General features: G+C 42.9%; 1 protein-coding gene across 2 annotated transcripts in view; it reads right to left on the reverse strand.

The window, feature by feature from the left end:
* Positions 1-14,685, reverse strand: part of CRIM1 (cysteine rich transmembrane BMP regulator 1) — a 207,022-nt gene that overhangs the window by 30,976 nt on the left and 161,361 nt on the right. The window contains exons 10-13 of one of the 2 annotated variants that reach the window (XM_057558111.1): positions 12,622-12,743; positions 11,287-11,496; positions 7,505-7,720; positions 2,637-2,858 (exon numbers count right to left, since the gene is read on the reverse strand). In XM_057558111.1, the coding sequence (XP_057414094.1) occupies positions 2,637-2,858; positions 7,505-7,720; positions 11,287-11,496; positions 12,622-12,743 (770 nt within the window). The remainder of the gene's footprint in view (positions 1-2,636; positions 2,859-7,504; positions 7,721-11,286; positions 11,497-12,621; positions 12,744-14,685) is intronic. The other variant, XM_057558112.1, reaches the window with a different exon arrangement.

Raw genomic sequence — 14,685 nt, forward strand, 5'->3', positions numbered from 1 at the left:
GAACTGAACTTGACTTCATATGCTTGGACATAACCTGGTCCTTGCTACTTGCAGAAAAGTACGATGCATATAGAGGCTCCTAATGACTATTTCAGTAAGAAAACATGTATGAAGCACTAAGATGAATGCAAGGACAACAGCACACAGCATCACGCATCAAATGTTAAGACTCCCCAATACGTTCCCCAGAAGATACGTCATAGGTTTATACAGTACAGTTATACCTGTGTCAAGGGGAGGGGGGTAGTATTTGTGGAGGGAGATGTAACAGAAATAAAATTTCCACTCTATCATTATGAGCTTATATGAACCACAATTTAGTGAAAGTGCTTACAATCTAACTTGAAATCAAAATCACAAATTGGGGCCAAATTGGTATTTTCTTCCCCACACTAAAGATGAATGTATAATCTAAATCAGGGGTTCCCAGCCCTTGGGCTGCAACCGCTACCAGTCTGAGGCCTGTTAGGAACAGGGCCGCACAGCAGGAGGTGAGCGGCGGGTGAGTGAGTGAAGCGTCATCTGCCGCTCCCCGCCGCTCGCGCTACCAGCCTGAACCAACGCTACCTCCCCCCATGGAAAAACTGTCTTCCATGAAACCGGTTCCTGGTGCCCAAAAGGCTGGGGACTGCTGGTCTAAATAATGCAGGAATTGGAATAGGAAAATATGCAGGCAAAAAAATAAATAAATAAATAAGACAGCACAGAATACTATGATATGCAGGTTTCTTTCCATAAGTTTGATTTTGTTAAATTGGTTTTGTGAGAAAGAGAAGTGATTTACTGTTATCACATGGAAACAAATTTACTAGTTGAGTAATTTACTAATCACATATTTACCAGTTAAGTAGCAAAACACAACAGGAACTTTTTTCTATCTAAAAATAATTAAATTTGAGGGTTTTCAACACACAAGAAATTCACTGCTGGGTTTTTCCTCTGAAGGTAAATAGAATTCTCAGGCCTCCTGAGTTTCCAACTGTGATCCAAGTGCCCCTGGTTGATTTATCATCTGTTTCCTTTAGGACTGAAGTTTTGGTATTTAAATATAGTGGTCCTGGCTGGACATTTCCCCCTCCCTCCACCAACACCCTGGTCTGAAATAGTGGCCTGGTTACACCTTTCATTCAGGCCTCACCAAGGGCTGTGCCACTTTCCAGATGACTGTTGGTCAGCTCTCTGAGAAGACACGTAGCAGTAAGCTGGGTGGATGCCTTGATACATTTTTGGCTCCATTTAGGAGCTACAAAGCTTACGGGTATTACAGCAGACCCAACGCTCCAGTCACTAAGAGGGGCAGCAACCGTATGTCCTGATTTACTAGGGACACTCCTGGCCTACAGCCATGGTCCCAACATAATTATTAACAGTCCCCACTTCACTCACAAAAGCATGGTTTAAAGAATAAATTGGATAGACAGTCACCCTATTAAGAGAATCCATCTTTCACACATAATTTTTAATTTTCCCTGACCATTACACTGAGAAACTCAAGCTCTGTAAAATTCCTGAGACCAGAAATTGTGCTTTAAAAATCTTTCCATCTCTTGTATACCAATGCGTAGAATAAGTCTTCAGAGGAAGTGGCCCCACAGAGTGGCCAGAGGAGCTGTCCTGATAAGCTTGAATGGTGGCCGATGTGCACCTGAGCGCCATTTATCGACTCATCTATGGGGATCGTTACAAAGCCCTGTGGCCAGAGGATTTCTCCTCCTCCTCAGGCATCGCCCCAAATATATGCACTGACTTGCATCTACGAAGCATGCAAAAATCTTCAGCAGTAAATTGCACGATGCCTGTCATTAATACAGCTTGCCTAATTTTTCACCTGCTAACTCTGATTACAGGTTCACGACTGGACTGAGATATGTCATTGTCTTTCACTTGACTTTATGAGCTTTACTTGAGACAAAAGCAATCAAAGAGAGTGACAGCCTTGGGAGCAGGGACTGTGCCTGTATCAGAGCTGCCAGCTGTCTGAGCCTCGCCTTCTGGACTCCAGAACGGCATCTGGCTTGTGTCCATAGGACCCAAGTTTTGGTACAGACGTCAGGGGCTGATATACGTATGTCCTCTGCTCACAAGATGTATCCCCGTGGGTCACATGAAGGAGAGGGCTCTGTCAGTTACTCAGGCCTCACTCTGTGTCCCTAAGCCCTCCACGCGGACAACCACATGGTTTAAATAGAATCAATGAAGTGTTAGCAGACAGAGGAGTAATTGGGGGATTAAATTAGTATATGGTATTTAGCTGATCTCAAGGCAGTGGCAAGCTTAGGCACTAAGTGTACTCTGATATGGGACACGGTGTTTCTCTGTGGACAGAAAGACCACGGTCAGTAACAGGGTGAAGGAAGAGTTCCAATATTGAACATCCTGAAATGGCAAAGGAGCCCAAGAGAGACAGCGCTATAGCATCACAACATCCTCAGAGAGCATTTCTTATCCTCAGTATGCTTCATCTCGGGAACACACCCACCACGTCTCTCCTCCGCCTGATGCGACTACATTGATCCTATGTGGTACGTCAACCAGAAAAACAGATTTCAAAATTATTAACTGATCTAGGCAAATGGCTGTCAGTGTAGATTTAGTGGCCACTGGCAGAAAGGAAGGATTTTTTTTCTTGGTCTTACCTATGCAGTAGGGACAACACTGGCCTTTTCTCAGCACAGGTCTTTCACAGGATACTGAAGGGCAGGACTCAGAGTAACAGCTAATTACGCTATCCATGCACACGCAGCTGGTACACACATCCGGCTTCCAGGACTCCGCTGCCAGGAATATATCCCCTTCATCATTTTTGCAGTAACTAGGCACGCTGTCGTTATGGGATGAGGAAGGCTGGAGAGGTTCATCTGGAAAAATGAACATAAGGTCAGCAGAAAAAGAGATGCTGCAGGCCACCCACTGTGCAACACAGTGAGTTTCACTCTGTCCCATACAAAGCATGCTCGGTCACCAGGGCTTTGTGTGCCTCCTTAAAATGGACTCAGTAACGACACAGCACATCTGACTCTGACAGGGTCTGGAGTTTTAAAACAAAAACAACAAAGACTAAAAGAGATCTGTTGCAGAGATTCTGTTAGTTGCTTGCACGATATCCACTCTACCTTTCCTCCTTAACTTAACGAGCTCCTGATTTTAAGGTCGGGGGTGGGGTGGCCGAGGCCCTGGATCACAAGGGGGATATGTCACGTGGGACCACTGCTCCCTCCTTTTCTAGTCTCTGGCACAGCTAGGGGTGGCCATGTCAGCTGGCTGTGGCTAACGGATTCACTGGCTAATCAGGGATTTCTGGGAAAGCTTTCACTTTCTTAAAAGAAGGGCAGATGTAAAGCTACCCACATGCTTCCACATTCTTCCTGCCTTGAATATGAGTGTGTCGCCTGTAGCTATAATACACTTATCATACCTGTAAGAGAGAGGCCTTGATATCACTAAGACACTAAATCAATGGGATCAACATCTGTCTCCAAGCTTCTCATAATGTATGGAAAAGAAACCTCTGTTTAAAAACTGTAGCTGGGTTTTCTCTTACTTGCAGCCACACGCAGTCCTAACCAATTAACACCCAAACAGATTTTCAAACTGTATGTAACACTTCAATGTTCAGGCATTCACATTAATGGCTGAAAGATGATGGGAAATGTAAATCACTCCTGAGGATGCACCTACAGAGAAATCATCTGCAAGACTTGTGTGTTTTTGCTACATAAATACAGACTAGAGGGCCTCCAGATCTAGTAACAACTTGAAACAGAAAAGAACGTCACCAGAAAACTCAGATATCTCTTTGGGTCTTGCCATTCACTGAACTGACTTGAGAGCTGTAAGCTCAAGCAGAAAGCTGACTGGGATATGACAAAGGAAAGTGTAATACTAGTTAGTGAGGTTTCCTAGTTTAGAAATGTCACAATTGCACTGACAAGAGAGCACTTCCAACCACCTATGCACTTGAGAGTCTAGAAAAAGCCATGATGGTCCCACCCAGCAAATCTCTAAGAGAATCCCATTTTCTCAAAGGATACAGGGTCAGAAGAATTATCATCTGTTCTCATAGTCAACATCATGAAGTCTGCTCTTTCATTTACATGTAGTTATCGCAGTGATGCAGAAGCTCTAAGTGTCCCATTTTCCTCCCATCCGCCTCCTGAATACACCCTACAGCCAACAAGTTTGATTTGACAAGAAGAGTCTCTTTGAGAAGCAGGGCAATTGCTTTATTTTGGGCTCTGAACCCAAAGCATGTAACTGTATCTCCTACTGCCAGTCCTGAAGGCAGCGACAGTGAAAGAACAGCCATTGGTTCCACTGTTCCAAATGTGCTTCAGGTCCAATTTTAGGTAAGTTTCCATAGATCACATGCATATGAGTTAAAGATGGTAAAATGGGATTACTTTCTTAGGTATCTTTTCTGGATCATCCATGTCTAGGGATAATTTCTTTTTAAGAGATTGACTGATGTTAACTTTTGATTTGGCTGGAAATCAGGGCAACTCACACTACTCTACACGAGGCTCTGCAAATTGCCACGAGGTTTCTGTGTGTTATGACAGCTTAGCTCTTACAAGCAACACCCAACCTGGTGTCTGAAAACTTAGAAGAGGAAGCAGGGACGGCAGCGATGGAAGCATGAAATAGTAGCTGAAATGAACATCCTAAAGTCTGGAGGGGACCCCAGGAGACATGGGAATGTGCCGGCAGAGCTGGAGTGAGAGCTGCAGCTGAGATGCAGCGTCTGCAGGTCTTTAGCCCCCAGGGCAAGAGACTTCTGAGCCCTGACTGAAGACATCATTTGGGAATCTTGCCCAGGCTGTCTTCCTTCTTTGGGCCTTTCTTTCAATTTTTAGGAAAAAATGAGACCCCTTCTTTACACTTCTGATTCTAAATGTTAACTCACTTATTTTGTTTTTACCAGTTCTTTCACTGGTGTTCATTCATTCTTTTTATTTCTATACCAGAGAAATAAAAGAAGAAACGAGGGATCTCTCTTCTGTGCTACGCTTCTTTCCAACTTTAAAAAATCAAAAATGAAAGAGAATTTTAAAAGTGTGAAAAAAGAAAGAAGTGCTTTTCTATTCTCTGCCTTTCTCACCTTGGTGAAGTATCATCACCTACAGGGATGCTCAGTCTTTCTTCATGAGCCCACTTCCGTTTCTAGACCTTGCTCTAAACCAGGCCAGAGGAGAGGGGGAGTTAAGGACAGAGGGAACGACAAGGCATCCCAGGAGATACAATCACCATGAGGGATGCAACTCTTCTAGTTGTACATATATATCATTTTGGGACAACTTTAGGATGCAAGTATCCTAAGATTAGAGATGGTATTTTTCTAGATGTGAAATACTCCATTTATCAATGCTGCTGTCGAAATTTACTGCAATGTGAAGAAATCAATGTTCTGAATTTTAAGACTTTTTATCTTTTTATCGCTGCAACACAACCATGAATGGAAAGTTCAGAAAGATCAATGATGGGGTAGGTGACTGATTTTAAAATACAAGAGCATTCTAGATACAAACTTATTCACAGATTTAAGTGTAACCTTCAGAATACTGATCTAGGAAACAGAAAGTCCTGACATTTAAGATGAAGGCTATCACTGAAGTATCTCTCAAGTTATATGTAAAGTAAGGGAGAGTCACCTAGGCATACGTTTATATAGGAGAAGCCAAAGCCAGGCACATATGGGGTGCTTGTTCCTGTTTCTAGAGGGGAGATCTCTGCTCTGCTAGAATCGGCAGGACCTCTGCTCACGCGCACTGGCCTTCAGACCTGGCTCTAAGAAATCAGTCTTTGGCACACACAGGAGTCCCATTTCCAGGGAGCTCTTGTTCTTTGCCTGGGCTGAACCTCTGAGTCCAGTCAGGTGTCCCACCAATAAATTTGGGCCAACCCCTATATTTGTCCTCAGATCCTTGGACAAGTGGCAACAGAGGTACTTCCCACTTTAGTTAAAGCTTCCTGGGTTACATGTGCTCTTAATGTTTTCCTTTCCAGGCACTCTTCTCACTCTGTCATGATTTACTTAAAGGTGGAGTACTGGATTGCTCAGCTCTTCTTTTGGATTACTGCTCCATAGGACAGGAATTGTGGCTGTTCTCATCAACCCCGGGATCCCCATGGCTCAATTCAGGCATTCCATAAGCACTTGTAAAATGAATATATGAACGGATATAAATTCATGATCACCAGTGAAGAGACCACTCAGAGCAGTTTCCACCAGGAGGATGGGAATAGTCATGGTCATATATTAACAGAGAAATATTAGGGTTTGTGTCTAAGTAAAAGAGTGATGATAAAAATATAGGAGGGACTAGGGTATATCCTAACAACATAATACATCTGAGCTATTTCTTATACTAGAAAAGACGTTGCACTAATTAAGCTTTTCAGATTAACATGGTTGAAAATTACGCCAAAGATTCTGTACTAAGATGATAATACCTCAGCAGCAGGGCATGATGACAACAGCAAATAATGTTGCTATCCCCACAATTTCCTCTGATGCAATTAAAAAATATCATCAATGTGAACCCAGGAAGAATTCTGGACATCAACTACGCTGGTTATATAATGACAGAACAATAGATTCTAGCTGGCTGACTAGATAATCCAATGTAAAAAAAGTAATAAAATACACGGGCTTGTGTTTTACTGAGCAGAAATGCTCTAAGACCATACATTTAGAAAGTAAATGGTTATTGATTTAAGTTGAAAAGATAAAAGACTGAGCAACAACAAAACTATTGTGCTGTCAACTTGGTAATTATACAAATCAAGTCATATAGTCTAGTGTTAATTAGAATTGCTACTTTCGTTGCATAATAGCAACTTATGTTTAAAAGTCTGACAAAATTTCATTATATTTGTTTCATGACCATAAATTCACCTGCTAAGGCCAGATTATCTGAGAACTAAAAAAAACAAGAAAACAATAGTACTCTTTGTACATATGCAGTGCTGGTCACTTAGTACTTTTGGATCTTAATCATCACAGATTTGAGAAGGTGGGCATTATGCATCTTTTAGCGATTCCTCTGTTTAACATTCTCAAAGTATCTCCACCACCCTTACATATTTCAAAGAATTTTATTTACATTATTTATCAATAACTGCTCTTCACATTTTGTAAAGACAAAGATGACTTTTCACATTAGCAAAATCATCTGGAATCATCTGGTACAGCAGGACTGTCTCTTGAGTCTGAGATGCAGGGTTAAGAAAAAAAGGGTAGAAAGAAACAATTTTTTTTTTTGGCTGTTGTTGTTCAAAGTCACCTCAGGTGCAAGGCATATTGATTGCATAAATATGCGGTCGATAGAAAGGAATGAATTTAGAAAGCTGCCTGCCAGATGTTCCTGCCCGGGTTACTGGTGACTGGGTCTGGCGCACTCCCACGTGGGGCTCAACCCAGCCCACCGGTCCTGCAGAATGACAATGCCCAGGCTGCAGCCCCTCCCCGCCGGCCCAGTGCGTCCCGAGGCGCAGTGCCGGTTACCTGGACACTGTGGGCAGCAGGAGTCCTGGGTGCGCGTGGGGTTCTGGCACAGCAGCGGTGGGCACACCTCTGTCTCACACAGCACCCGCCCACTGTGGCAGGTGCACTGAGTACAGGTGTCAATGTGCCACGTTTCTCCTTCCACAAAGTACTCTCCCCCAGGGGCATGGCAAATGGAGGGGGTGCTGAGCTCCGGCTTCTGCACCACAAAGTCATCTGGGGAACGACACAAAATCCAAACACAAGAAATTATTCATCTGCAGTCTTACCAGCTCGGGAAGAACCTGGTGCTGTGGGCTTTAAGGGACAGAGAAGATGAATTGGCTGTTTCCCTCAAGAGAACTGGGAAGAAAACATTCCATGTACAGAAATATAAGGCAACAGCGGAAGAGCTAGTTTCAGGAAGTGAGGTTCAAGTGGTTCCAGTTTGTCAATAGTGACAAGAGGCTCCAACGAGATAATTAAATTACGGGGACTCCTACTGCTGAAGAGAAGAGGAGCCCCTTAGGGGATGTCTGTGTATGTGTAGGGTTATCTAGAATGAAGATCTCTCATTTACTGAATGCTTACTATGGTCCAGTTTCCATGTTAGTGCTTTACATATGTTACTTCACTTATTCCTTACACCAATCATGTGAATAGGTACTGTTATCCTATTTAACATATGAGGAAACTGAGAACCCAGAGTATTAAGGGCAGACAAGGGATCTGAACCCAAGTCTATGTTTGTCTGGATCATGGATACACCTCCAGATTAAATACAATTGTAAACTGATTTGTGCCCCATTCACTTCATTATCTCTGGGACCCTGAGTCCTTTCAGGCTTAGAAATAAGTCCTACTGTTGAGCAGGACACACCCCAATCCCGACCAGCTGCCGGCACACTGAGCAGGAATGCTCTTTCAGAATCAGCAGTCTGAACCCTCACCTGAGACTAAACATTTGTTTGGCGATATGATCAAGAGAGGTAAACGCCCAGGGGCCGATGACAACTAAGTTCTTTCCCCAGACGAGAGGCGATTTGGGGCTCTTGGTGAGATGATAGCGATAGAGAGGGAATTTAATGCTGAAAATGTCTCGAGAGGCACTGGGAGTTGCCCTCAAGTTGTGCTGGGGAAATGAGAAGTATGAAGATATTAACCATATTCGTGTCATCCAAATACAACAGGCGTTTCAAGAAGGTGCTGACAGTGTGGAACCCTGCGGAGAAGCCATCTGGAGACACCATGGCGGGCTCACGCTTGGAGATCAGTGGAATTTGGGCCTCCGAAGAACTACCCTGTTTGTGCAGAGATACTCAGAGCTGACGTCTCCTAAGAACTCACGGGCTGTGACTTTCAAAGCAGTGGTCAGCCTGAGAGGTAGCAACACTGATGAGATACAGTGGCGTGGGCCCAGCTCCAGCTAAGAAGGCATTGTATAACTTTTAATACAGCTTTATCTCAAGGGAGCTAGTAAAGACTGGAACTCTGACCAAGTGGACGTATCACAGAAAACTGACATCAGCCAACGCTTACATTCATAACCAACCGGGCCAAACTTTCTAGTATATGAGGAAAGTAGAAAGGAAGATAATTAGAATGAAAATTGAGCTGCGATGAGATAAAAGTGCATTTCTCACCATTTATAGAAAAAGAAAAAATAGTTCCAAAGACTATTAGTAAACTACTGTTGGAAAAAGTCTCCCTTTTGAAAGGACTTGGAGAGGATTGACAATTGCTGCCCTTTTAAACGCTGACATGTAAGGAAGTGGTCAGAAGAAAAATGATGTGTGTTTGCAGGTGTCTTACTCTGTGAATTCCTTTGCTATATATATACCCATGTGCCTCAAGGCAAAACATGAGTGACCAGATAGACGGAGGTGATAGAAAAACTGAAAGGTAGAGGGTAAGAAAGATAGGGAAAAAAAATCTGAGACACAGTATCATTTGGTGAATCTTCTGTCAGAAGAGTTCAGAGGCTGCTCACTTATCTCAGAAGGAAAAACAGCTGATCCTTGAATAGAAGGCAGGAGAAAATATTCTTTAAAGTAGGAGTCCACAATTGCAACAATGCTGGGGTCTCTATTCAGAAAGATCCATATGTGGCAACTCACTAAAGACTTTTGGAAAAAAAACATACCTACACATCCATACTACATATATCAATACCTGTATGTTTTTATATATGTATATCTAGATAGTCACACATCCACAATAATACATCAATAATTCTGTGTGTGTTTAAGAACTTTCCATATCTCTGTAATAGAGAAAACTAGATTTGGTTTCACTGACTTTTCAGTGCTTAAGTCAGTCATCTATTCTTAGTAATATCTTTGCATTTCCACCGGTCGGAGTTCTTCACTGAGTCCACCGTTTAGCAAAGACCCAGGTGCAGGCCACACTCTGCACACTCATGCCTATAATTAAAGCATGGGGTCTTCGTTGGAACAAATGATTTTTCCTTCCGCAAAGAGTCAACACAGAGTTCTGTCTCATTAAATTGTTCATTTATCTTCTGTTTCAGTGGACACTAGCGGTTTTTCATATTTAACTAGCAAAACATGTGAATGAGGAAGCGGTTTTGATACAGAGCACATTTGGCTTAACTACGCGAAACAAAACAAAACAACTTTGTCATCTGGTCCCCTATGGGGGTATGGGGGCTGCCTGTCACTGTGATACCTTAGTTACTGAGGTGTGTAGAATGTCAGGGCTAAAAAGGACTTCCAGTGCCCCTCTGCCAACCCCCTCCCTGGCAGGCAAAGCAGGTGCAGACTGAGGTACCAGCATGCGGTACCTCCCTCCCAGGCCCAGCCTGCCTTGTTGCAAAAGGCCCAGGCCTCAGGTTCCTGACCGCACCCGTTGCACAGGTGGAGGGAGATACAGAACCAAGACTGACCGGGGAAATACGATCCCTACCCCAAAACCGGACAGTACATTTCAACTTCAAAAGAAATCCGATGCAAGAATCAGAAGACTTCTTCATGTCTCCCTGGCCCTCTCTAGCTGACACACTACTTTGCTTTGGGTAAGAAAGCTAATCTCTCTGTGTCTGTTTTCCAAACAAAAACTGCTTAAGCATATTTTCCCCTAATTCAGTGGCCTCCACTCGGTGGAAGAAATAATAACTATGAAACCATGCTGAGCTCTTTGGATCAAAGGCACTAGATGAGGTATTACGGTAATAATTACTGTTATGGACAACCATAATTTGGACCGCTATGAATTATAAATCTGTTATGTTCTTCTACTAACTTATCTGGATTACCATTATTATGACTGTAAATGTTTTGGATGTGTGGTCACTCTAAACATCTCCATTGGGCAAGACTACCACATATCCATTAATTTTAAAAAAAAGCAATATCCACAGACTTCAGTAATTCTCTCCCTCTCGAATGTTACTTTATAAATAAGAAGCTTTCATGGAATAAAATTAACAACAACCCCCTCCAATTAACTAAGACATTCAGCCTTAATACACTATCCGTAAGATGGAGAGCTGGAGCTTTAAGTACATAAGCCCACAAACCTGTACACAAATGTAGTTCAAAGACCAATGTAATTGAGTAAACCTTCAAAAATAAGGAGAGTGGTTTTAGAGCTTTAGAATAATTCTCTGGTTTTTGGCTAATCATGTATAGCACCCTGGCTGACACTCGTGGCTATTGTTGACAAAAACCAGAGAGCTGAAATATGTTCCAGGGGTCGTCCCTTGCACTTCCCCCGGAATTACAGATGTGATGAGGCAAAAGTCACTTGCTTAGGGAGCACACGAGACGGCGGCCAGCTGTTACCTGAACATGACGGGCAGCACTGTCCCGGATGAATGGCGGGGTTGCCACAGGCAGGCACCGGGCAGGTGATCAGAGCGCACATTTCCCGTCCACTGTGACAGTAGCATTCCCGGCACCCGTCATGCCAGCTTTCCTCATTTTTATGATGATGACCCTCCATGGACAGACATGTGCCTGACAGGACAGGTGGCCCGGCTGCAGCAGGGACCTCTGGACAGACAGAAGGCAGCCTGGTAAAGAAGGAGCTACTGCCCAGGAGAAACAGCCTGTAGTTCCTTACAGGTAATGCTACCCAGCCACCAAAAATCCTGTCTACATAGCACAGCTTGTGACACAGGAAAGGATCATGAAAAGAATTTAAGTTAATATGCTCTCAATTTTGAAAAAAGGGAAAAGGGAGAAAAAAAACCCTGCAAATACGTTTCTCTGCTATTGGTAGGCTTATAACTTATTTTTCCTCCCTTCACTCTACGTTCTCATATTCTATACAGTAAACAAGTAATGATTGATTTCAGCGTGAATGTTACACATATGTTTAATACATGCAGAATAATCACTCTAGAAATCATCATTCAGGGGGGCAATCCTGGGCCGCTAGTAACTAACAGATTTTTGTTCAGCAGAACAACTGAAGCAGTGACTAGATTTCTGTTTACTCTGACCCCCTAAAAACACTGTTAAGGTGGTAACTGTCCAACTCTGAAAAAACACAGAACAAACTTTAGGGGTCTTTTACTGCTTCATCTGTGGCTCATGTGGACAGCTAAAACCAACTGGGGTGGGCAGTGGCGCTGGAGCTGGGGTAAGGGCTCACACAGCTTCAGGAACATTCCTTGAGGGGGGAAGTCCTGCAAAAGGTACACCCAGGACTCACACCTATACACAACTATAGGCTGGCATGTGGTTATTCAGCAAAAGTCTACATTCTCAGGGAAAACTGTGTTACCAAGAAAATACACAAGCAAACTGTTTAGCCTCACCCACCCTCAAAGGGCTGTGAAAAGGGACCTTCGCTGTATCAATCGTCTCGATCCACTGCTGGACAGAGGGAGACTCTATGGAAGCCAAGATAAAGATGCTTTAGGCTAAAGTTCCTGAGACAAGTAAAACTGAAGAGCTAAGAAGTGATTAATTTGGTCAACGTGTGGCCCGTTCCTTTAAATTCTATTCTGAGCTCTTATTCCACTGAGATGAAAGGACAAGGGATGGTCCTCTAGAGAGTGACAGTGGTGTCAGAGTGGACAGCAATCACTGAAATTATTTCATTGACTTCCGTTCTTGGTTTCTGTGCCTCTGACTGCTCTGAGCGGGGAAGGGTTATGCGCTGGGACTTACCTCTGCACTTGCAGATAAGACAGCCACGACTGTCCTGCTGGAAACCCAAGGGGCAGATCTTACTGCATGGGAGCTCTGGGCATTTCTTACAGCGACAGATGTCACAGCCATGCTTATTCTTCCTGGGTAATTAAAATTTTGTCAGAGGTCAGAAAATCCAAAAGTCTCAAGTGATACCCAAGTGCTTAGACCAAGGGTCACTGAAGTGATATTCTCATTAAGCAGAATGACTTGACCCTCTGCTCTCAAAATCCCCTGGAGTGATGTGTAATTAGCTCCCTGTGGCTATGACCACCACCCACCCATGGCCAATGGTTAGAACTGTCCAAGCACTTAGGTGCTCTAGGATGTGACTGTCAGAATCCCAATGAGATAACTGTTGATTTAATTGGGAAAAGTGGTACCACAGTACAAAAAGATGAATGTGCAGCTCCATGAATAGGAAGGTGAAGGATATATTGCTGGTCAATGTTGGAGGCCAGCATTAGGGCAGAAGTCCTTCTTCTGTCAGAACCATAGGCTTCCTCAGACGACCACATTCTCTTGAGAAATTTCAGACACTACTAAACATTTTACTGAGATATCTACGGAATTTTTTAGCAGATAGGATAACTTAAGGATCCATAGACCTGGGAATGCTGCGTAAATGTTAATGAAGAACAAAACGTTTAAGAAGTCCTGCAGTCAATGTCCAGTAATTACCTCATTAGTCAGAAAAGAATACCAATTGAAAAATGCTCCACCTGTGGGGCATGACTGAAGCACGGAGGATAAAGGGAAATGGCTGGATGAACTTTTTTTCCCTTTAATAAGCTAGAGTGCCTAAATTTTGTGTTGATCAGAAAGATGATATTAAATAAATACATGTTTATTAAAAGATCACCATAGTTTAGGAGGACAAAAAAATTCTTAGCAACAATTCCTTATTTCCTCTAAAAGGAGAATGACCCTATTACAAAAGATGCTAACCCGCCCTCCTGTGTCTTCTGTCCACTACCTGCAGCTCCTCTCTTAGGCGCCTCTACATCTCCTCTACAAGCTTTGCCCTAGTTGGGCTTCCTGGGCAGCAGAGAAGGTGGAGTTAAGTCTATTAATCCTTAGGTTTCATCCCAAGGAGCCCTAAGTGGCAACAGTGGTGTTCAACTAAAAAAATAAACCCTGTTCTTTCTCATCCTGGACAAATTAAGGGGCTCTAAAAGAAGATGGCCCCATGGGAAACCCTTGGTATATAACTGCCCAAGTGACAAACTACAATCTGCTAAGTGAAATGAGAAGTGAACACTAGGGTCTACGTATTTATATTAATATAATGAAAACAATGAATTAAATGAATGCTTCGCACGCCTTTCATAGACTGTGCCATTTTCAAGCCCTAACAGGGCTTTAACGGATTTGTTTGTTCACTCATTCATTCACCTATCCGTTCCTTCTTCCTTCTCCCATTCCCTTCTCTGTATTTCTCCCTCAGAGGCTGTCCCTGAAACATGTGCTAGCCAATGTAGTATTCGTTTGCCTACAAGAGTCAACTTGGTCCTTCTTGAATGTGTTTACTGACAGGAATACCAAGTGGCATCTATAATCCTCTAAGAGTTTTCTCTCCAAGGTGAAGTTTGGACTTGAATGCAGCCTTGGTTCTGAACTATCATAACACTGCAGCAAGTGGTTGTAGGTACTATTATGATAATAATACTTTATTCTACATCAGCAGGTAAGCTAAGAAATAGCTCTACTTTTATTAATATCATATTCATATTTTAGGATTAAGAACAATGATGATTTATTAGTTTACTTGGGGAATTTTAAAGAATAATGTTCCCAAGCTAATTATCCAATTAAAATTAGAATTAAGGTTCCCCTCTCCCTGCTAAACTAGAATTTCCAAGAGGAAGAATAAAAGCAATGCCTTTAAGACGCTGGGCAAGAGGTGATGGCTCTAAATCCCTTATAATTACTAGCACTATATAAAAATATAACAAAGTGAAAAGGCAGAGAGACCAAACTGGAAGGAACAAAGGCAGGAATGACTAAGCAAAATTCTGAAAGGTTATTTTTAAGGAACCAACT

This window comes from Balaenoptera acutorostrata, chromosome 12, assembly GCF_949987535.1.
Source record: "Balaenoptera acutorostrata chromosome 12, mBalAcu1.1, whole genome shotgun sequence".
Taxonomy (NCBI): Eukaryota; Metazoa; Chordata; class Mammalia; order Artiodactyla; family Balaenopteridae; genus Balaenoptera; species Balaenoptera acutorostrata.